The 25,207-nt window shown below is 37.4% G+C and overlaps 2 protein-coding genes across 3 annotated transcripts in view; one reads left to right on the top strand and one right to left on the bottom strand.

The window, feature by feature from the left end:
• hmcn1 (hemicentin 1) overlaps positions 1-16,986 on the top strand; it is a 236,173-nt gene extending 219,187 nt beyond the window's left edge. For both annotated transcript variants that reach the window (XM_083767894.1, XM_083767893.1), the window contains one exon: positions 15,293-16,986. In XM_083767894.1, the coding sequence (XP_083624020.1) occupies positions 15,293-15,659 (367 nt within the window). In that variant the 3' untranslated portion in view covers positions 15,660-16,986. The remainder of the gene's footprint in view (positions 1-15,292) is intronic.
• arpc5b (actin related protein 2/3 complex, subunit 5B) lies at positions 16,654-25,207 on the bottom strand. Its single transcript, XM_083767917.1, has 4 exons — positions 24,948-25,207; positions 21,489-21,561; positions 18,866-19,042; positions 16,654-18,601 (listed from the first exon to the last, which is right to left on the bottom strand). The coding sequence occupies exons 1-4, from the start codon at positions 25,085-25,087 to the stop codon at positions 18,539-18,541; spliced, it is 453 nt and encodes a 150-aa protein (XP_083624043.1). The 5' UTR covers positions 25,088-25,207; the 3' UTR covers positions 16,654-18,538.

Genomic DNA, 25,207 nt, shown 5'->3' with positions numbered 1-25,207 from the left:
TAAAAAAAATAATAAAAAAACTATGGGCTATAACCCATCGTTTTTTTTTCTCCATTTTTTTATTTTTTTCAAATCCTCAAAAATGATGAAAAACGGCGTGCTATAGTATGCCGTACGATATGGGCTATAGCCCATGGTCCAAAATTATGAAAAACGAGGATTCTTTTTTAAAAATAATAATCAAAAAACGATGGGCTATAACCCATCGTTTTTTTAATTTTTTAATTTTTTTCAAATCCTCAAAAATGATGAAAAACAGCGTGCTATAGTATGCCGTACGATATGGGCTATAGCCCATGGTCCAAAATGATGAAAAATGAGGATAAAAAAAAATCAAAAAACTATGGGCTATAACCCATCGTTTTTTTTTTTCTCCATTTTTTCATTTTTTTCAAATCCTCAAAAATGATGAAAAACGGCGTGCTATAGTATGCCGTACGATAATGGTCCAAAAATAATAAAAACGAGGATAAAAAATAAAATAAAAAAACTATGGGCTATAACCCATCGTTTTTTTTATTTTTTTCAAATCCTCAAAAATGATGAAAAACGGCGTGCTATAGTATGCCGTACGATATGGGCTATAGCCCATGGTCCAAAATGATGAAAAACAAGGATTAAAAAAAAAAAATCAAAAATTCAAAAAACGATGGGCTATAACCCATCGTTTTTTTCATTTTTTCATTTTTTAAAAATCCTCAAAAATGATGAAAAACGGCGTGCTATGGTATGCCGTACGATATGGGCTATAGCCCATGGTCCAAAATGATGAAAAACGAGGATATATATTTTTTATTATTAAAAAAAAACGATGGGCTATAACCCATCGGTTTTTTTTTCTTCATTTTTTTCATTTTTTTAAAATCCTCAAAAATTATTATATATTATTGTATAGTATGCCGTACGATATAGGCTATAGCTCATATCCTCGCGGTGTATAGCGGTGTATGAGAATGGGTGTTGCGGAGGATGAGAGCATTCCTCTCATCCTCCGCAACACAATGCATTCTCTATGGCAATAGCACAAACTTTGGCATGCTACTAGTCCTACATACTTACACCTAGCAACCCCATTCTAGCCTACTTAGGTTCATCTTACGGTGGACATGTTTGCCTGAAAAGGAATCTTTGAAATGTTTCATAGTTTTAGAAATATAGTGCTTTCAAATTTGAGACATTTAACATGGGGCTCAATGGCAGCTCTATAGGCACGTCAAAAGTCACTTTCACCTAGAAACTCCATTCACACTTTTTATTATTCAGCTTACTGTGGAGACACATGCTGGAACTTATTTTTATTTTTATGGTTTGTAGTTTATGAGTTATTGTGGGCTCGCCACAGCGAGCACACACTAGTTACTCTCAGTTTATATATATTATTGTGGGCTCGCCACAGCGAGCACACACTAGATATTGCCAGTTTATATTTATTCTTCTTTATTCCGCCGTTTTTTTGGCACCTAACTACTTCCACATACGTTATGCTAGAAATTTAGTTCAAACTTCAAACTGTTCAGCTCTTTGCAGTTATTTATGCTCCAATTAGAATTTTTACAAAGTTTTATACTTTTTATACTTTTTAACTTTTTAACTTTTTTTTACATTCTTTATAGTGAGAGTCGATGGAAGAAAGGTCCCATTTTTCACAGTTAACTTTTTTGAGCTCTTATTACTCCGTCATACTTTCACTTTGAAACTTCATTCAAACTTTATAATGTTCAGCTATCTTTGAACTTTCATTGGTGAAAAAGTTGTTTTGAAAAAGTTTATACTTTTTAAAATATTTAACTTTATTTATAGTTTTTTCCTCCCATCGACAATGTAGGGGATTTATCTCTAAATCAACCTCACTTTTGCAGCCTCATTACTCTGGCATACTTTGTCGTAGAAACGTGATTTAAACTTTAGAAAGCTCACACGACTCTGGACTTTTTCGTGGTTCAAACCGTATTCGAATACGTTAAACGGTTTTTCCGAAATCGCAGTTCAATCGCAGGCCGTTTCGCCTAATTAGTGCCAAGTTAGAGTGCAGGGCTTCTTTCACTAGAGTGCGTGAACAGAAAATCTTTCCTTGAAAATTTACCAAACAAATTGCCGTCCCGGCCAAGATATTCACTTTACACGCATGTCCTTTGGTCATTTTGTAGCCACACATGTTCTCTTTCACACAATGTGACCACCAAAACACAGAGACATACAGAATGTGAACTACGGCCTTTTAAGTGACACAAATACAGTCAATCTGCTCATTGACCTCCATAGTAAAATCCTTACGAGGAAATTATCGCGATGACAATTCTTAACTCGCTCTTATAACCACATTTTCGATCGTACCAACACCACAATCGCACATGGTGTACCTCAATATCTCAGGCCACTCACAGCGAAGAAATTATTTGCATTCGACTTTTACTTTTTGCGATAGAGCAATTTGTTCGGGCATAGTTTCCCCCCATTCAAGACCATTCAAGATCAAGACCTTCAAGTTGCGCGCCACTTGTTTGTCTTTTACACTTCCACAGCTGAGACATATGAGAGCTTAATTACAGGGCTGAAATTAAAGTTACAAGATCTCAATGAGTTGCTCTGCGATACCTTGTGGGCTTGTAGGTCTGCTATTTGTGCAATTGGATGGCCTTTACACAGCTCTCGCAAGAGCACGCACGCACGCATGCACGCACGCACACACACACCCTGTCTTCCTATTGGCTGGCCTTTACACAGCTCTCGCAAGTGCACGCACGCACGCACGCACGCACGCACGCACGCACGCACGCACGCACGCACGCACACACACACGTTTATAAAAAAATATTTTCAAAAAAAAGAAAATTAAAAAAAAATGAAAAAATTAAAAAAACTTAAAAAAACTTTAAAAAAAATAAAAAAAATAAAAAAGAAAATGAAAAAAAATGAAAAAAATTAAAAAAAAATAAAAAAATGAAAAAAAAATGAAAACTTAAAAATATTGTTTTTTCTTTTTTACTTAAAAAGAAAAAACTTCAATTTTTTAGATTTTTTTTTTGTTGTTACATTTAAAGAAAAACTTTAAAAACACTTCTACAACTTCCACATACTTTATTCTGCTTAAACTATAGTTTTTACACATTTTCATACTTTTTTTAACTTTTACTTCAGCTTTAATGCATTTTCTACTTTTCTTTACAATATGCTACAGTCCCGAAATTTTGATTATAGATTTAGAACACCAATGGTAACACCATTACTCCGGTCCCCGAGTTTCAAACTTGACACGGCAATAACTTTATACAAAGCATTTTACGCGAGCCCACGCAGTTTCTACAGGAACTGCTTTCTAGTTATTATTCCAATTTCCGCCTTTTTTTCGGTTTCCTACTACTTCCACATACTTTATGCTAGAAATTTAGTTCAAACTTCAAACTGTTCAGCTCTTTGCAGTTATTATTGCTCCAATTAGAATTTTTACAAAGTTTTATACTTTTTATACTTTTTAACTTTTTAACTTTTTTTTACATTCTTTATAGTGAGAGTCGATGGAAGAAAGGTCCCATTTTTCACAGTTAACTTTTTTGAGCTCTTATTACTCCGTCATACTTTCACTTTGAAACTTCATTCAAACTTTATAATGTTCATCTATCTTTGAACTTTCATTGGTGAAAAAGTTGTTTTGAAAAAGTTTATACTTTTTAAAATATTTAACTTTATTTATAGTTTTTTCCTCCCATCGACAATGTATGGGATTTATCTCTAAATCAACCTCACTTTTGCAGCCTCATTACTCTGGCATACTTTGTCGTAGAAACGTGATTTAAACTTTAGAAAGCTCACACGACTCTGGACTTTTTCGTGGTTTAAACCGTATTCGAATACGTTAAACGGTTTTTCCGAAATCGCAGTTCAATCGCAGGCCGTTTCGCCTAATTAGTGCCAAGTTAGAGTGCAGGGCTTCTTTCACTAGAGTGCGTGAACAGAAAATCTTTCCTTGAAAATTTACCAAACAAATTGCCGTCCCGGCCAAGATATTCACTTTACACGCATGTCCTTTGGTCATTTTGTAGCCACACATGTTCTCTTTCACACAATGTGACCACCAAAACACAGAGACATACAGAATGTGAACTACGGCCTTTTAAGTGACACAAATACAGTCAATCTGCTCATTGACCTCCATAGTAAAATCCTTACGAGGAAATTATCGCGATGACAATTCTTAACTCGCTCTTATAACCACATTTTCGATCGTACCAACACCACAATCGCACATGGTGTACCTCAATATCTCAGGCCACTCACAGCGAAGAAATTATTTGCATTCGACTTTTACTTTTTGCGATAGAGCAATTTGTTCGGGCATAGTTTCCCCCCATTCAAGACCATTCAAGATCAAGACCTTCAAGTTGCGCGCCACTTGTTTGTCTTTTACACTTCCACAGCTGAGACATATAAGAGCTTAATTACAGGGCTGAAATTAAAGTTACAAGATCTCAATGAGTTGCTCTGCGATACCTTGTGGGCTTGTAGGTCTGCTATTTGTGCAATTGGATGGCCTTTACACAGCTCTCGCAAGAGCACGCACGCACGCATGCACGCACGCACACACACACCCTGTCTTCCTATTGGCTGGCCTTTACACAGCTCTCGCAAGTGCACGCACGCACGCACGCACGCACGCACGCACACACACACGTTTATAAAAAAATATTTTCAAAAAAAAGAAAATTAAAAAAAAATGAAAAAATTAAAAAAACTTAAAAAAACTTTAAAAAAAATAAAAAAAATAAAAAAAATAAAAAATAAAATGAAAAAAATTGAAAAAAATTAAAAAAAAATGAAAACTTAAAAATATTGTTTTTTCTTTTTTACTTAAAAAGAAAAAACTTCAATTTTTTAGATTTTTTTTTTTTTGTTACATTTAAAGAAAAACTTTAAAAACACTTCTACAACTTCCACATACTTTATTCTGCTTAAACTATAGTTTTTACACATTTTCATACTTTTTTTAACTTTTACTTCAGCTTTAATGCATTTTCTACTTTTCTTTACAATATGCTACAGTCCCGAAATTTTGATTATAGATTTAGAACACCAATGGTAACACCATTACTCCGGTCCCCGAGTTTCAAACTTGACACGGCAATAACTTTATACAAAGCATTTTACGCGAGCCCACGCAGTTTCTACAGGAACTGCTTTCTAGTTATTATTCCAATTTCCGCCTTTTTTTCGGTTTCCTACTACTTCCACATACTTTATGCTAGAAATTTAGTTCAAACTTCAAACTGTTCAGCTCTTTGCAGTTATTATTGCTCCAATTAGAATTTTTACAAAGTTTTATACTTTTTATACTTTTTAACTTTTTAACTTTTTTTTACATTCTTTATAGTGAGAGTCGATGGAAGAAAGGTCCCATTTTTCACAGTTAACTTTTTTGAGCTCTTATTACTCCGTCATACTTTCACTTTGAAACTTCATTCAAACTTTATAATGTTCATCTATCTTTGAACTTTCATTGGTGAAAAAGTTGTTTTGAAAAAGTTTATACTTTTTAAAATATTTAACTTTATTTATAGTTTTTTCCTCCCATCGACAATGTATGGGATTTATCTCTAAATCAACCTCACTTTTGCAGCCTCATTACTCTGGCATACTTTGTCGTAGAAACGTGATTTAAACTTTAGAAAGCTCACACAACTCTGGACTTTTTCGTGGTTCAAACCGTTTTCGAATACGTTAAACGGTTTTTCCGAAATCGCAGTTCAATCGCAGGCCGTTTCGCCTAATTAGTGCCAACTTAGAGTGCGGGCTTCTTTCACTAGAGTGCGTAGAACAGAAAATCTTTCCTTGAAAATTTACCAAACAAATTGCCGTCCCGGCCAAAATATTCACTTTACACGCATGTTCTTTGGTCATTTTGTAGCCACACATGTCCTCTTTCACACAATGTGACCACCAAAACACAGAGACATACAGAATGTGAACTACGGCCTTTTAAGTGACACAAATACAGTCAATCTGCTCATTGACCTCCATAGTAAAATCCTTACGAGGAAATTAACGCGATGACAATTCTTAACTCGCTCTTATAACCACATTTTCGATCGTACCAACACCACAATCGCACATGGTGTACCTCAATATCTCAGGCCACTCACAGCGAAAAAATTATTTGCATTCGACTTTTACTTTTTGCGATAGAGCAATTTGTTCGGGCATAGTTTCCCCCCATTCAGAATCATTGTAAAATAGCCGATCTTCAAGATCGCGCCGCGCCACTCCCAGCCATAGTGCTGGCAGTCTTTTACACTTCCACAGCTGAGACATATAAGGGCTTAATTACAGGGCTGAAATTAAAGTTACAAGATCTCAATGAGTTGCTCTGCGATACCTTGTGGGCTTGTAGGTCTGCTATTTGTGCAATTGGATGGCCTTTACACAGCTCTCGCAAGAGCATGCACGCACGCACGCACGCACACACACACACACCCTGTCTTCCTATTGGCTGGCCTTTACACAGCTCTCGCAAGCGCACGCACGCACGCACGCACGCACTTTTATAAAAATAAATAAAAATTAAAAATTAAAAAAAAAAATGAAATAAAAAAAATGAAAAAAATTAAAAAAATGAAAAAAAATGAAGAAAATGAAAAAAATGAAAAAAAATGGAAAAATTTGAAAAAATGGAAAAAAATGAAAATATTGGAAAAATTAAAAAAAACAAAATTAAAAACTTTAACTTTTTTTTTAACTTAAAAAGAAAACTTTTAATAAAGAACTTAATATTATTATTTTTTTACATTTAAAGAAAAATCTTAGACCATTATCAATAATCATTGTGTTTATGCTTTTAAAGATAAGCCTATATGCTATTTGAACCTTCTTTTTACATGTAAAAGTATGCTATTTCTGTTAAGCTCATGAATGCTTTTATATGTATACTCCATTGGATTGACTCTTTTTTTTCTTTTTCTTTTTTACCTTTTCTTAATTCATCAAGAATACATTGTAAAGCATTATTCATACATTACAAATCATTAGTAGACAGTAATACTTTACTTACTTTATTCTGCCAGTTTTTGGGCATCATACTACTTCCACATACTTTATTCCGCTTTATGCAGTTATTTATGCTTATTCTTTTTACCAATTTTTATACATTCTTTTTTAAACTTTTCCTTCAGCTTTAATACATTTTCTACTGTACATTATATACATTGCGTCTTTTGGCGAGCCCACGCAGTTTCTGCAGGGAACTGCTTTCTAGTTTAACTTAAACGCCCAATGCATTCTCTATGGCAATAGCACAAACTTTGGCATGCTACTAGTCCTACATACTTACACCTAGCAACCCCATTCTAGCCTACTTAGGTTCATCTTACGGTGGACATGTTTGCCTGAAAAGGAATCTTTGAAATGTTTCATAGTTTTAGAAATATAGTGCTTTCAAATTTGAGACATTTAACATGGGGCTCAATGGCAGCTCTATAGGCACGTCAAAAGTCACTTTCACCTAGAAACTCCATTCACACTTTTTATTATTCAGCTTACTGTGGAGACACATGCTGGAACTTTTTTTTATTTTTATGGTTTGTAGTTTATGAGTTATTTAACTTAAACGCCCAATGCATTCTCTATGGCAATAGCACAAACTTTGGCATGCTACTAGTCCTACATACTTACACCTAGCAACCCCATTCTAGCCTACTTAGGTTCATCTTACGGTGGACATGTTGGCCTGAAAAGGAATATTTGAAATGTTTCATAGTTTTAGAAATATAGTGCTTTCAAATTTGAGACATTTAACATGGGGCTCAATGGCAGCTCTATAGGCACGTCAAAAGTCACTTTCACCTAGAAACTCCATTCACACTTTTTATTATTCAGCTTACTGTGGAGACACATGCTGGAACTTTTTTTTATTTTTATGGTTTGTAGTTTATGAGTTATTTAACTTAAACGCCCAATGCATTCTCTATGGCAATAGCACAAACTTTGGCATGCTACTAGTCCTACATACTTACACCTAGCAACCCCATTCTAGCCTACTTAGGTTCATCTTACGGTGGACATGTTTGCCTGAAAAGGAATCTTTGAAATGTTTCATAGTTTTAGAAATATAGTGCTTTCAAATTTGAGACATTTAACATGGGGCTCAATGGCAGCTCTATAGGCACGTCAAAAGTCACTTTCACCTAGAAACTCCATTCACACTTTTTATTATTCAGCTTACTGTGGAGACACATGCTGGAACTTTTTTTTATTTTTATGGTTTGTAGTTTATGAGTTATTTAACTTTAACGCCCAATGCATTCTCTATGGCAACAGCACAAACTTTGGCATGCTACTAGTCCTACATACTTACACCTAGCAACCCCATTCTAGCCTACTTAGGTTCATCTTACGGTGGACATGTTTGCCTGAAAAGGAATCTTTGAAATGTTTCATAGTTTTAGAAATATAGTGCTTTCAAATTTGAGACATTTAACATGGGGCTCAATGGCAGCTCTATAGGCACGTCAAAAGTCACTTTCACCTAGAAACTCCATTCACACTTTTTATTATTCAGCTTACTGTGGAGACACATGCTGGAACTTTTTTTTATTTTTATGGTTTGTAGTTTATGAGTTATTTAACTTAAACGCCCAATGCATTCTCTATGGCAACAGCACAAACTTTGGCATGCTACTAGTCCTACATACTTACACCTAGCAACCCCATTCTAGCCTACTTAGGTTCATCCTACGGTGGACATGTTTGCCTGAAAAGGAATCTTTGAAATGTTTCATAGTTTTAGAAATATAGTGCTTTCAAATTTGAGACATTTAACATGGGGCTCAATGGCAGCTCTATAGGCACGTCAAAAGTCACTTTCACCTAGAAACTCCATTCACACTTTTTATTATTCAGCTTACTGTGGAGACACATGCTGGAACTTTTTTTTATTTTTATGGTTTGTAGTTTATGAGTTATTTAACTTAAACGCCCAATGCATTCTCTATGGCAATAGCACAAACTTTGGCATGCTACTAGTCCTACATACTTACACCTAGCAACCCCATTCTAGCCTACTTAGGTTCATCTTACGGTGGACATGTTTGCCTGAAAAGGAATCTTTGAAATGTTTCATAGTTTTAGAAATATAGTGCTTTCAAATTTGAGACATTTAACATGGGGCTCAATGGCAGCTCTATAGGCACGTCAAAAGTCACTTTCACCTAGAAACTCCATTCACACTTTTTATTATTCAGCTTACTGTGGAGACACATGCTGGAACTTTTTTTTATTTTTATGGTTTGTAGTTTATGAGTTATTTAACTTAAACGCCCAATGCATTCTCTATGGCAATAGCACAAACTTTGGCATGCTACTAGTCCTACATACTTACACCTAGCAACCCCATTCTAGCCTACTTAGGTTCATCTTACGGTGGACATGTTTGCCTGAAAAGGAATCTTTGAAATGTTTCATAGTTTTAGAAATATAGTGCTTTCAAATTTGAGACATTTAACATGGGGCTCAATGGCAGCTCTATAGGCACGTCAAAAGTCACTTTCACCTAGAAACTCCATTCACACTTTTTATTATTCAGCTTACTGTGGAGACACATGCTGGAACTTTTTTTTATTTTTATGGTTTGTAGTTTATGAGTTATTTAACTTAAACGCCCAATGCATTCTCTATGGCAATAGCACAAACTTTGGCATGCTACTAGTCCTACATACTTACACCTAGCAACCCCATTCTAGCCTACTTAGGTTCATCTTACGGTGGACATGTTTGCCTGAAAAGGAATCTTTGAAATGTTTCATAGTTTTAGAAATATAGTGCTTTCAAATTTGAGACATTTAACATGGGGCTCAATGGCAGCTCTATAGGCACGTCAAAAGTCACTTTCACCTAGAAACTCCATTCACACTTTTTATTATTCAGCTTACTGTGGAGACACATGCTGGAACTTTTTTTTATTTTTATGGTTTGTAGTTTATGAGTTATTTAACTTAAACGCCCAATGCATTCTCTATGGCAATAGCACAAACTTTGGCATGCTACTAGTCCTACATACTTACACCTAGCAACCCCATTCTAGCCTACTTAGGTTCATCTTACGGTGGACATGTTTGCCTGAAAAGGAATCTTTGAAATGTTTCATAGTTTTAGAAATATAGTGCTTTCAAATTTGAGACATTTAACATGGGGCTCAATGGCAGCTCTATAGGCACGTCAAAAGTCACTTTCACCTAGAAACTCCATTCACACTTTTTATTATTCAGCTTACTGTGGAGACACATGCTGGAACTTTTTTTTATTTTTATGGTTTGTAGTTTATGAGTTATTTAACTTAAACGCCCAATGCATTCTCTATGGCAATAGCACAAACTTTGGCATGCTACTAGTCCTACATACTTACACCTAGCAACCCCATTCTAGCCTACTTAGGTTCATCTTACGGTGGACATGTTTGCCTGAAAAGGAATCTTTGAAATGTTTCATAGTTTTAGAAATATAGTGCTTTCAAATTTGAGACATTTAACATGGGGCTCAATGGCAGCTCTATAGGCACGTCAAAAGTCACTTTCACCTAGAAACTCCATTCACACTTTTTATTATTCAGCTTACTGTGGAGACACATGCTGGAACTTTTTTTTATTTTTATGGTTTGTAGTTTATGAGTTATTTAACTTAAACGCCCAATGCATTCTCTATGGCAATAGCACAAACTTTGGCATGCTACTAGTCCTACATACTTACACCTAGCAACCCCATTCTAGCCTACTTAGGTTCATCTTACGGTGGACATGTTGGCCTGAAAAGGAATCTTTGAAATGTTTCATAGTTTTAGAAATATAGTGCTTTCAAATTTGAGACATTTAACATGGGGCTCAATGGCAGCTCTATAGGCACGTCAAAAGTCACTTTCACCTAGAAACTCCATTCACACTTTTTATTATTCAGCTTACTGTGGAGACACATGCTGGAACTTTTTTTTATTTTTATGGTTTGTAGTTTATGAGTTATTTAACTTAAACGCCCAATGCATTCTCTATGGCAATAGCACAAACTTTGGCATGCTACTAGTCCTACATACTTACACCTAGCAACCCCATTCTAGCCTACTTAGGTTCATCTTACGGTGGACATGTTTGCCTGAAAAGGAATCTTTGAAATGTTTCATAGTTTTAGAAATATAGTGCTTTCAAATTTGAGACATTTAACATTGGGCTCAATGGCAGCTCTATAGGCACGTCAAAAGTCACTTTCACCTAGAAACTCCATTCACACTTTTTATTATTCAGCTTACTGTGGAGACACATGCTGGAACTTTTTTTTATTTTTATGGTTTGTAGTTTATGAGTTATTTAACTTAAACGCCCAATGCATTCTCTATGGCAATAGCACAAACTTTGGCATGCTACTAGTCCTACATACTTACACCTAGCAACCCCATTCTAGCCTACTTAGGTTCATCTTACGGTGGACATGTTTGCCTGAAAAGGAATCTTTGAAATGTTTCATAGTTTTAGAAATATAGTGCTTTCAAATTTGAGACATTTAACATGGGGCTCAATGGCAGCTCTATAGGCACGTCACAAGTCACTTTCACCTAGAAACTCCATTCACACTTTTTATTATTCAGCTTACTGTGGAGACACATGCTGGAACTTTTTTTTATTTTTATGGTTTGTAGTTTATGAGTTATTTAACTTAAACGCCCAATGCATTCTCTATGGCAATAGCACAAACTTTGGCATGCTACTAGTCCTACATACTTACACCTAGCAACCCCATTCTAGCCTACTTAGGTTCATCTTACGGTGGACATGTTGGCCTGAAAAGGAATCTTTGAAATGTTTCATAGTTTTAGAAATATAGTGCTTTCAAATTTGAGACATTTAACATGGGGCTCAATGGCAGCTCTATAGGCACGTCAAAAGTCACTTTCACCTAGAAACTCCATTCACACTTTTTATTATTCAGCTTACTGTGGAGACACATGCTGGAACTTTTTTTTATTTTTATGGTTTGTAGTTTATGAGTTATTTAACTTAAACGCCCAATGCATTCTCTATGGCAATAGCACAAACTTTGGCATGCTACTAGTCCTACATACTTACACCTAGCAACCCCATTCTAGCCTACTTAGGTTCATCTTACGGTGGACATGTTTGCCTGAAAAGGAATCTTTGAAATGTTTCATAGTTTTAGAAATATAGTGCTTTCAAATTTGAGACATTTAACATTGGGCTCAATGGCAGCTCTATAGGCACGTCAAAAGTCACTTTCACCTAGAAACTCCATTCACACTTTTTATTATTCAGCTTACTGTGGAGACACATGCTGGAACTTTTTTTTTATTTTTATGGTTTGTAGTTTATGAGTTATTTAACTTAAACGCCCAATGCATTCTCTATGGCAATAGCACAAACTTTGGCATGCTACTAGTCCTACATACTTACACCTAGCAACCCCATTCTAGCCTACTTAGGTTCATCTTACGGTGGACATGTTTGCCTGAAAAGGAATCTTTGAAATGTTTAATAGTTTTAGAAATATAGTGCTTTCAAATTTGAGACATTTAACATGGGGCTCAATGGCAGCTCTATAGGCACGTCAAAAGTCACTTTCACCTAGAAACTCCATTCACACTTTTTATTATTCAGCTTACTGTGGAGACACATGCTGGAACTTTTTTTTATTTTTATGGTTTGTAGTTTATGAGTTATTTAACTTAAACGCCCAATGCATTCTCTATGGCAATAGCACAAACTTTGGCATGCTACTAGTCCTACATACTTACACCTAGCAACCCCATTCTAGCCTACTTAGGTTCATCTTACGGTGGACATGTTTGCCTGAAAAGGAATCTTTGAAATGTTTCATAGTTTTAGAAATATAGTGCTTTCAAATTTGAGACATTTAACATGGGGCTCAATGGCAGCTCTATAGACCGATTCCGTACCGGTTTCATGGTCGCAGCCTACGTATTTCCTGTAGGCGGACTCGACATAGCTGCGGGAGCAAAACCCTCACCAGGCGCACCTCTTCCACTACAGTGAACGGCAGAGTGACTGATGTTAGTTTGCCTCAAACTTTACTCCTTTACCTGATTTTTTACTAACACTAACATTACAAAGATGCCCAGAACATCGAGATGAACCTTTGTAGTTTATGGCTGCTCCAACAGTAGTGGCAACATAAAAATAAAATAAAAACGGAATGTCTAATATCCACCGCGATGGCGGAGACCAGAGCCATTGAGTAATGGTTGAGACAAAGCAGTGAAAGATACATAACGCCAGTCTTACCCAATACCAAATATTTATGTTTTATTAACACAAGGCTGCTGTACTTTATACCTCACACTTTAAATGCTTAGTATGAGGTATAAAATACAGCAGCCTTGTGTTCATAAAACAGAAAGATTGGGTATTGGGTAAGACTGAAATTATGTATCTTGCAGGATTCTTCACTGCTTTGTCTCAACCATTACTCAATGGCTCTGGTCTCAGCCATCGCGGTGGATATTAGACATTCCGTTTTATTTTATTTGTTATGTTGCCACTACTGTTGGAGCAGCCATAAACTACACAGGTTCATCTCGATGTTCTGGGCATCTTTGTAATGTTAGTGTTAGTAAAAAAGCAGGTAAAGGAGTAAAGTTTGAGGCAAACTAACATCAGTCACTCTGCCGTTCACTGTAGTGGAAGAGATGCGCCTGGTGAGGGTTTTACCCCCGCAGCTACGTCGAGTCCGCCTACAGGAAATACGTAGGCTGCGACCATGAAACCGGTACGGAATCGGTCTATAGGCACGTCAAAAGTCACTTTCACCTAGAAACTCCATTCACACTTTTTATTATTCAGCTTACTGTGGAGACACATGCTGGAACTTTTTTTTATTTTTATGGTTTGTAGTTTATGAGTTATTTAACTTAAACGCCCAATGCATTCTCTATGGCAATAGCACAAACTTTGGCATGCTACTAGTCCTACATACTTACACCTAGCAACCCCATTCTAGCTTACTTAGGTTCATCTTACGGTGGACATGTTGGCCTGAAAAGGAATCTTTGAAATGTTTCATAGTTTTAGAAATATAGTGCTTTCAAATTTGAGACATTTAACATGGGGCTCAATGGCAGCTCTATAGGCACGTCAAAAGTCACTTTCACCTAGAAACTCCATTCACACTTTTTATTATTCAGCTTACTGTGGAGACACATGCTGGAACTTTTTTTTATTTTTATGGTTTGTAGTTTATGAGTTATTTAACTTAAACGCCCAATGCATTCTCTATGGCAATAGCACAAACTTTGGCATGCTATTAGTCCTACATACTTACACCTAGCAACCCCATTCTAGCCTACTTAGGTTCATCTTACGGTGGACATGTTTGCCTGAAAAGGAATCTTTGAAATGTTTCATAGTTTTAGAAATATAGTGCTTTCAAATTTGAGACATTTAACATGGGGCTCAATGGCAGCTCTATAGGCACGTCAAAAGTCACTTTCACCTAGAAACTCCATTCACACTTTTTATTATTCAGCTTACTGTGGAGACACATGCTGGAACTTTTTTTTATTTTTATGGTTTGTAGTTTATGAGTTATTTAACTTAAACGCCCAATGCATTCTCTATGGCAATAGCACAAACTTTGGCATGCTACTAGTCCTACATACTTACACCTAGCAACCCCATTCTAGCCTACTTAGGTTCATCTTACGGTGGACATGTTTGCCAGAAAAGGAATCTTTGAAATGTTTCATAGTTTTAGAAATATAGTGCTTTCAAATTTACAATGGGGCTCAATGGCAGACATTGGCACGTCAAAAATCACTTTCACCTAGAAACTCCATTCACACTTTTTATTATTCAGCTTACTGTGGAGACACATGCTGGAACTTTTTACTTTGAAATGTTTTATAGTTTCTGAGTTATTTAACTTTAACGCCCAATGCATTCTCTATGGCAATAGCACAAACTTTGGCATGCTACTATTCCTACATACTTACACATAGAAACCCCAAACAAACCTATTTAGGTTCATCTTACGGTGGACATGTTTGCCTGAAAAGGAATCTTTGAAATGTTTCATAGTTTTAGAAATATAGTGCTTTAAAATTTAAGACATTTATAATGGGGCTCAATGGCACCTATATAGGCACGTCAAAAATCACTTTCACCTAGAAACTCCATTCACACTTTGTATAATTCAGCTTACTGTGGGCACACATGCAGGAACTTTTTACTTAGAAATGTTTTGTAGTTTCTGAGTTGAATGGATGCATTTGTTTATGAATCCTGTCTTTATGTAGATTCTGTCTGAAGAACTGCCCTCCAAATGATGTGGAATGTGCCCTGAGCCCCTATGCCCTGGAATACAAGCTGCTGTCACTCCCTTTTGGCATTGCAGCCAATCAGGACCTGATTAGGCTGGTGGCCTACACCCAAGACGGTGTGATGCACCCCAGAACCACTTTCCTAGCGGTGGACGAAGACACCACGTTACCCTTCGCCCTGCGAGATGAGAACCTAAAGGGAGTGCTGTTTACCACACGGGCATTACGAGAGCCCCACACTTACCGCATGAAGGTCCGAGCTCTGTCCTTCAGTGAGGACGGTGGCATCGAGTACCAGACAACCTTCATTGTCTACATCGCCGTGTCCGCCTACCCCTACTGAGTGCACTTTACATGACATAAAAGAAGGGGACCGTGAGGGGTCTTGCAAAGCACCACTGAGTGCAAGCAAGTGTTAGTGGCAACTGGCTGGCTGTGGTTTGAAAAATATGCTGCATCAGTCAACAGACTGAAAAAAAAACGTACTTGTTTGGAGTGTGAGAGGTCACTATGGGAGTACAACACTGCAAACTGAGAATGGATATAGAATGGGAATAACGCAAGAGAGAGGCTCTTTTGGTTGGAGGAAAATGGTTATTTATTGGCCCCATCCCCTGGAATCCTGTTCATTTGAATTATTCAGGACTTTGTCATTCAGAAGTTGTTTTTCTTGTCTTGTCCCCCTTGCCCCTACATAGTTATTTATGGTCGACCAAGTCCTCAGGGCCAATACATCCACCACTGGCCCAGAATGTAAGTCCAACCCTCCTTAACCGACACAACACTAAAATAATACTCAATATAGTCTATAATTACATCTACCTATGATTAACTTATTGGGAAGTGCTTGAACGTGAAAACGTGGCAGTCCCACCTTTGCCAATGCCATTGTATGAAACATCACACAAAGAAACAATGTGAGGTGAAGGAGCTGTTCGTTTCATTAGTATGATATGGTGCTCATCTTGGCAAGAGAAAACTTGACTGAAAAAAAAATGAAAAAAACTCATCCTCAGGTAATTGCCCATTATAACAAGGTTGCACAATGGGATCAGATAGAAAGTAGTTAAAGCATCATTGTCTTATTCCATCCAATTACCAAGATGTATTCTATTTTTATGTGTATATAGGTGTTTGTTTTCTGATAATGTATTGCTATATTGTACTGTATTCATTTTTTTAAATAAAAACGTAATAAAATGACAAATATACACTCAAACTCTGCATTAGTATCTGCAACACAGCCTCTAGAAAAGTGTTCAATCATTGTCAATTCATAAACATTTAGCTATACTATGACACAATTATGCTTGTGCATGAATATATGACAAAATGTAAACGGCTTTCATCTTTTATTTCATTTGAAAAGCACAAACATAAAAAAGAATATGAGTAAGGCATCAGTTACATCAGTGTCGTATTATATATATAATCTTTCTCAATCACTGGTTTCCGATTGATATTCACACAAACAAATTATTGTAATTTGTGTTTAGCTAGCCAGTAGTTCATTAGAAATTGTTGATGCATCACCACTGACAAGAGTATTTAACAATGAAATTCCATGTCTGATATAAACTAATGATTATATATTAATTTGTTATTAAAACATGTTGTTGATGCATTCATGATTTATCAGAAAGCACAAGTGCTTCATTGGAAATGAGCTGTTCGGAAACTGTCATTTATAATATGTGAGCAAAACACATGGACAAGCCTACTGTGTTATACGGTAACTCATTTGGCAACAAGGCAATCCACCAGAGATAAGGCAGACAAAGTAAATGGTCTAATGGTCTAGGTCTCCCCCTGCTTATAAAAAAAATAAAGCAAATGAATGAATGTGTAGTATGTCCACAAACAGAATATCAAATTAAACTCCATTTCAATGCAGAAGATTGGAATTTTGCGGCAAAGACCCAAAGCATGTTAAAAGGAACAAATGCATGCGGGCATGACATGCATAAAAGGATCATGCAAGTATTTGACAGGTATGACATGCTCTTGTTCAGTTAAATTTCCATATGCACTGGACTCAAATATTGTCTGAATAGTATGGCTATGGCACAAATATAGCTATACAAGGAATGAAATATTGAAGGGGAGAGAAATCAGACTTAAACATAGTCTAAGAAACAATTCTCATGCTGACACGTAACTTTCCTGAAAGTGAAGGGGGGAAAATGCATCACCTATTAAATGGAATAGCAGAGCCAGTTGTGCCCTGTACAGTATATTTTTGAGTGGACACAATAGTGATGAAAATAGACAGTAAAGTGGGATTAAAGGGGGTGGAGATAGCAGACTGTGCTGCATCATGGGTAATAATAATCCTTAAGTGGGGCAGGCATGGTGGATAGATAGATGGAAGCCCCCCCCCCACCCTCGAGGGAATGGTGACCCCAATAGAAAATCCACCTCACAGGGACAGATTTTCAGGAGACTGCTAGATGGCCAGGAATAGGCAATGAGTGTATGTTAATGCGGTATCTTAATGAAATAGATGAATGCTCCCCCCCCCTCATTCAGCACAAAGAATAGATAGTGATAGTAAACAAATACTGTTTTCTGGGAGTTTTCCTGAGAGAAACATTAAGCATCTGTGGTTGGTTTTGTGTGCGTGTGTGTGTGTGTGTGTGTGTGTGTGTGTGTGTGTGTGTGTGTGTGTACAGTAGCTAGCTACTGTGCTGAAACTATTGTTTTCCGTTTGTTGTAAATACGAAACATACAATGACAGTTGTTCATATGAGACTGTATACTGTACAGGTGCATATTTATACATACTGTACAGTATGTAATACACACAAACACACCCTGTGAGGAATAACATTTGATAGACTGGATCACGCAGGGGGTAATAAACAAAATCTGTTTTCTTTTTTGCAAAAAGTGACTCATTTCATTTGTCGTTTCATGTCTACTGTCTAACACCGGGGCTCCACCAGGCGCGTCAGCGTCGCGTCTCCGTCACCGTCAGGGAATGTTCCCTTTTTAATCAATGAAGGGTGGCTCCACTGCCTGCGTTGCGTGACTGCATTAAAATTGCCCCGGTTAGTTTTTTGACGCACGCGACGGAGACGCAACGCGCCCGGTGGAGCCCCGCCGTAAGTCACATTGGGTTGAGAATCAGATTTCCTTTATGTCCCTTTGCTACGTATACATTAGATTACTTTGTGTACCGAACCACTGCAGTCTCAGTAAGTTGGGTGTAGAGCTCCTGCGTTAGACAGTCTTCCTGGCTGTTAGTACCCTGACGATGCAGCCCACTCCACCTGCTGACAGTGCCTGCAAGAGAGGAAAAAAAACACATTTCTGATGATGAAGTGGATATGTTTTTTTGTATAAACAGCTATAGTGTAGATTCTGTCTTAACACAAACATTAAATGCCATTGACAATGAATGGAGAATTTGTGTCTGAGCAAATTGGCATATGAACAGTATGTCGGTGGGAAGCCATGGCCAATAAGGGACCACCATTCTTGATGATGTACGATAATTAGAGCACGGGTGTGATTTTTCAGTTATCCTAATTAATCTTTAAGGCCTACCTTCTCATGCCACTGCAGCAGGACTGCACTACTGTTCTCCGATGGTTTTTCGAAGCCTTTGTAGATGTACTTCATCAGCAGGTCCACACCGTTTTTGTCCAAGGACAGGACTCCTTTCTCTATGTCACTGCTTTTAAAGGCACTGAGCACTTTCAGCACCAAACCTTCAGCACGATCCTGTGAGAAAAGTAAGAAAAACTAAGATTGAGATCTAACCAACGAGGGGCCACAGTTGAATACAATTTCTTCAAAGAAGCAGATCCCGCAAACCGTCTCAAGCACGCAAAATCGCAAATACAAGTTTGAGACATTTATAGCCACACTGTACCTTTCTCTGGTCGTTGAGAGACCAGAGGAAGAAGCTGTGCGAGTTGAAAGTAAATGCTGCAAGACAGTAAACAGGATCTACTTCTTTTCTATAAAGTGTGCAGAAGAATTCTTGGCATTTTATTTTTGAGCCCCTCCTATGCCCAGCTTTGCAGGTTTGTGTAAACACACACATTGAAGATAAAAGTGAAGACGGATAAGTGAGGACGCAAATTGTGATTGGCCAGAATGAGATGATGTATGATGATGTATTCACACAGGTGTGATTTTTGAGGGGCGCCAGCCCCTCCTGTATAGTGTATATAGCCTTTTGTCCTAACACAAACATTAAATGCCGTGGACAATGAAAGGAGAATTTACGTCATATGTGTCAGGGAAAATCGGCTAACAAACATTAAATGCCTTTGACGATGAATGGAGAATTTACATCAACACATTTAGACAATGAATGGAGAATTTACATCAACATAATTATTTTAGAAGTGTACCGGTATTCATTTTTTTGTTTTTCAGGGGCGCTAGCCTCTCCTATATACAACTACTGTATAGTGTAGATTCTGTCACACAAACACAAACATTAAATGCCATTGACAATGAATGGAGAATTTACGTCATATGTGTCTGAGTAAATCGGATATTTGCTAACTGCCATTGACTATGAAGCAATAGACAAGGACAGAGCAAATAGACATGTTAAGTCATGATGACAAAAGCCTCTGACACAAACACTGATGTTATGTATATATTGGATCTCTCATTTATCTTGGTGATCAATTAAAAGTGGGCATAAAGCATCGGGATGCTGTGAAGTGGGAAAACAAATCACACCTGTGTGAAGTGAGGGGCGCTCTTATCATTATACATCATCTCATGAACAACTGAATGTATGCGATTGGCTCGCCGATTTGCTCGTCTACATATGACGTAAATTTTCCCTTCATTGTCAATGTAAATTAATGTTTGTGTTGCCACCAATTTACATCATATTTGAAGGACAATAGGACATATGACCTAATTTCTTCTTTCATTGTCAATTTAGTTTAGTTTACTTGCACATATGTACATAACAATAATGGAAAAATAAAACAAATACAGAACGCAATACTTCAATAAGAAACAAGATTAGTTACATACACGATGTGCCACAAATATGAGACGTGTGGGGACACAAAGCTGTATACTGTATAGGAGAGGCTAGCGCCCCTCAAAAATCACACCTGTGTGAAGTGAGGGGCATTCTTATCATCGTATATCATCATGACCTAACATGTCAATTTGCTCAGACACATATGTAAATTCTCCATTCATTGTCAATAATGGCATTTAATGTTTGTGTTAGGACAAAATAGCCGATTTGCTCTTCTACATATGACGTAAATTTTCCTTTCATTGTCAATGGCATTTAATGTTCGTATTTCCTGTCCACAAAAAGCCGATTTGTTCAGAAACATATGACGTAAATTCTCCTTTCATTGTCAATGGTAAATGTGACAAGAGTTCCGGACAAAAAAGCTGTATAGCTGTAACTCATCTTTTCATCATGATCATGTAAGATGACAACTGAATTTATGTGTTTGGTTAGACGATTTGCTAGACTACATATGACATAAATTTTCCTTTCATTGTCAATGGCATTTAATGCACAAATTGACATCATATTTCAGGCACACATGAGGTAAATTCTCCTTTCATTGTCAATGGCAAATGTGAGACGTGACAGGACGAAAAGCTGTATATAGGAGGCCCCTCAAAAAGATTCAGTTGGCTAAGCAGAAATCAAAGAGGGGATATCAAGACAAAACTCTACTACGCCGGCCCAGGCCGTAGTGTAACGGTCTGGGCACCGGACTGGTGATCCAGTCGCGGTGTGCCGCGGGTTCGACTCCCGGACCCGACACGGCCTTTACCGCATGTCATCCCCCCATCTCTCTCCCGTTTCCTGTCAGCCTACTTTCTATCCCTTAAAAAATCAATAAAGGCGTAAGCCGCAAATAAATATCTAAAAAAAAAAAAAAAAAACTCTACTACGCCGAAGAAGGAATGCAGAGACGGCTAACCTGGTAAAATCTGAGACAACAGGATAAGACACAAAAGATAGTGTAGAAAATAATACATTGTGATTAGAATTTACATGCAGAAGGGATTAGGGAATATCAGAGATGAAACTTTGATAACAATAGGTAGGACAATGGAGGAGAAGTTAGAATTATCCGTCATACGTATTGTAAACCCCAAACAGATATGGACAAGTAGGCCCAAGCAGATGCTTGAAGCAGACATACGGTAATAAACTAACCTTGACGTTCTGGTTCTTTGTGTTGATGGGTGGGTTCTTCAGAACAGCATGTAAAGCCTCTGTGAGATTCCCTGTGCGAAGAACATTAAGGAAGCATAATTCTGTAGATACAATTTAGAGTAACTTACAAAGATCATGAATGACATTTACATGGCAAATGGTCAAGTACTGGAAAGAAAACAATTAACTGCAACAAACAAAGTTACTGGGATATTACCAGGTATTAAACATTAAACCTAGCATCTGTCTTGAACATATCTAAATAACATTAGTATTCCATAGATAGCAAATGTAAACAAGTAAACAATATTTGCATATATAGTAGGGCTGTACGATATGGACAAAAATTCATATCACGATATATATGGCAGAGATATCGATACGATACGATATAATTCATATCATGATATATATGGCAGATATCTCGATATCGATACGATACGATATATCGTGCAGCCCTAGTGTGTGTGTGTGCTTGTTCGTGAGTGCAGGACAGAGGGACAAACGGAGTGATGGTTTATTTTCCGAGGGGCACAGGCTAAAACAGAGGGCTGGCTTTAGAAGTGGACGATATATCGATATGTCGACAATATATCTATATCGCGATACCGTTGCCTTTTTGCGATACTGATATTGTGCATGTCCATACCTCGATAACGATACGATAACGATATATTGTGCAGCCTTACTTTTAACTAATTCAGATGGAATATGAAAAGAAATATAATGAAATTAATGTCATAAGAATTAGGGCTGCACGATATGGACAAAAATTCATATCACGATATATATGGCAGATATCTCGATATCGATACGATGACGATATATCGTGCAGCCCTAGCTGACACCGTCGTCGGGAGAGACTCCAGACCTGAATCGCCAGAACATATTTTCTTAATGGGCGTGGCTAGTGATGCAGGGCTGGAGCCAGGCTACAACAGGACAGAGGGACAAACGAGTGATGGTTTATTTTCCGAGGGGCACAGGCTAAAATAGAGGGCTGGCTTTAGAAGTGGACGATATATTGTCGATATAGACAATATATCGATATGTCGACGATATATCTATATCGCGATACCGTTGCCTTTTTGCGATACTGATATTGTGCATGTTCATACCTCGATAACGATATGATAACGATATATTGTGCAGCCCTAATAAGAATACACAACTGTATTACATATAACTTTGCAAGTGCTTTTATTTTTATGAATTAATTTATTTTTAACATAAAAAGGCTCTTATGTGTGGGACATGTTTTTTCCACTTTTGTCCCTCATCTCAAGAATGAGTGCTATATATAGACGTCTGTATACATTTAGACGTCTACATTATCTATATATATATATATATATATAGACGCTGAAACAACGTTGTTTCAACGTCTACATTTAGACGTCTGTATACATTTAGACCTTGATTAGCCTGGCTAATCAAGGTCTAAACGTAGACGTCTATATACATTTAGACGTCTGTATACATTTAGACCTTGATTAGCCTGGCTAATCAAGGTCTAAATGTGGACGTCTATATATAGACGTTGAAACAACGTTGTTTCAACGTCTACATTTAGATGTCTGTATACATTTAGACGTCTACATTTAGACCTTGATTAGCCTGGCTAATCAAGGTCTAAATGTAGACGTCAACTCCGTCAGGTTTTGTGTCTGACGGAGTTGACATGTATCTGACGGAGTTGACGAAATGGCATTTGTTTTCATCTTAACCCTCTGTAGTACAATGTAGCCATTTAGTTTTTTCTCCAGTTGTTAGCTAAACCTAACCCTAAACTAAAATACTAAACACTTTGGAATTCTTAACAAAGATCATAATAATGTCCTGACGGAGTTGACATGTAAAAGCTGTGACCACATTGATAACATTGTTTGTTTAAAATATCAAACAATTGAATGCTTGTCAGACCAGGTGCTCCACTGTTGCAACAAATATAAACAGGACTTGGAAAAAGAGTCTTCAGGCTAAATCTGTCGACAATATTTTCTGATTAATTTAAGACTTTTAAAAAACTTGGAGTTGACGGAGACGTGGGACACACATTTGATATGAGATATTTATTGGAAAATTAACTGTGTATATTGTTTGCTATGTTGTTGACAATCTACTTTCATTTAGCATGTATATTTATGTGATTGTGACGGTATTAGACACTTTTTTGGCTGTTTGAAATTGTGACCACTTGCTGGGGACAGGCTAAATACAGGCATTTTTGGGTACAGAGCCTGCTTATAGTAAGCTAGCATAGTATACCTGTAGCACCTCTCTCTACTCAAAATACTCCTCTTTCTGATGCAGGAACTTGAACTGAGGTATGATTAGCCCCTCTCGGAACCCTCCATAAAGCTTTTCTGAAATTTTGATGAGTTTTATGTAGGGTCGCTGTTCATAACTATATTTTCGTATGGGAATTTTGGAACGCGGACATAAATATGCTCGCTAAGATCGTATCTGCGGCGTTTGACGGCCTTTTTTAGTTTGAGTTATTCTGAATTCGTGAACTATAAGTACCTATACATCCCGCTGCGAATATCTCCTGTGGCGCGGAAGCCGTTAAGTATTTTTTATCTATGTTTGACCGATTTGGTCGCTTTGATTCTTCTTGTTTGTTTACCGTTTATTGTACCGCCTCCCGGTGTGCAGTTGGCTTGTGCGGCTACGTGACGTCCCTGCCTCTGATCTGCTCTGTCATAGCTATAGCGCCACTAGCTAGAGGAAGAGAAGAATCAAAGCGACCAAATCTGGCAAACAAAGATTAAAAATACTTAACGGCTTCCGCGCCACAGGAGATATTCGCAGCGGCATGTATAGGTACTTATACTTCACAGATTCAGAAGCCCTCACACGAAAAAAAGTCGTCAAAGAGCGCAGACAGGCCGTAAACACGTTGTTTATGTTTTATGTATGTCCGCGTACCAGGTGGCATGGTACTGCTGGAACAGGACCCCATGGTCTGCGTCGTCAAAAAGTCAGAAACTTCAGTACCATTGGGTTCTGCTTGGAGGGCTAAGGTATGATATGATACAGACTTATAAGGCAATATATGGAATAGCTACAAGCTACAGTACTCCCTCTTTTAAAAAGGACCTATGCATCGATTAACAACCTGAATAATTGGCAGGCTACCCCTTTGTTAGAAAGCAAATGTTTACATATTTAACGTCCATGTAGCTGTTTACAATTATGTGTAGAAGCAAAACGATATTATTCAGATTATTCCAGCAGCAGCAGCAACCCTTGGAATGTGGGGTGTTTTTTTCTAGACAAGTCTGGACAGTGATTGGCCTTTGGGTGCAAGAGCTGTGGATGTACAACAAGACGCTATCAAGTATCAATGTATCAAAAAAGAGCTATCGTCTAATAATAACGTAAACAAAGACATTACGTAGGCATACATAGTGTGCCATTTTGCAAACCATATAGCCTAATTCATTGAAAGGATATTGTCTGATGAGTGAATCAACCTCAGCTTCGTCAGGACCCACTTGGTTTTCTCCTCCGTCCTCCTCGTCCACAAATTTGTTCTCGTCGTATTCATCCACGTCTACTCGCCTGAAGCGGTCGGACACGGTGTTCTTCGACATGTTGCAACGTCTGGGTGTTTTATTTTGAGTAAAAAGAGGAGAATTTAAGCTAGAATCCCGGCCTTCGCTATAGTCCTTTCTATGGCCACCAGCTCCCTTCCTCCCTTTACTCTGCCTGCC

Source organism: Protomyctophum parallelum (genome assembly GCF_964188405.1).
Source record: "Protomyctophum parallelum genome assembly, chromosome: 6".
NCBI lineage: Eukaryota > Metazoa > Chordata > Actinopteri > Myctophiformes > Myctophidae > Protomyctophum > Protomyctophum parallelum.
The sequence above is the reverse complement of the archived record's forward strand: the minus strand, read 5'-3'. Positions and strand labels throughout refer to the sequence as shown.

Coding starts and splice junctions, on each gene's coding strand:
- arpc5b (XM_083767917.1), bottom strand. CDS start 25,087: ATGTCGAAGAACACCGTGTCCGACCGCTTCAGGCGAGTAGACGTGGAT. Junction 21,562..24,947: donor GTTGATTCACTCATCAGACA/ATATCCTTTCAA, acceptor TGTTCTTCGCAC/AGGGAATCTCACAGAGGCTT. Junction 19,043..21,488: donor CAAAGAACCAGAACGTCAAG/GTTAGTTTATTA, acceptor CTTTTCTCACAG/GATCGTGCTGAAGGTTTGGT.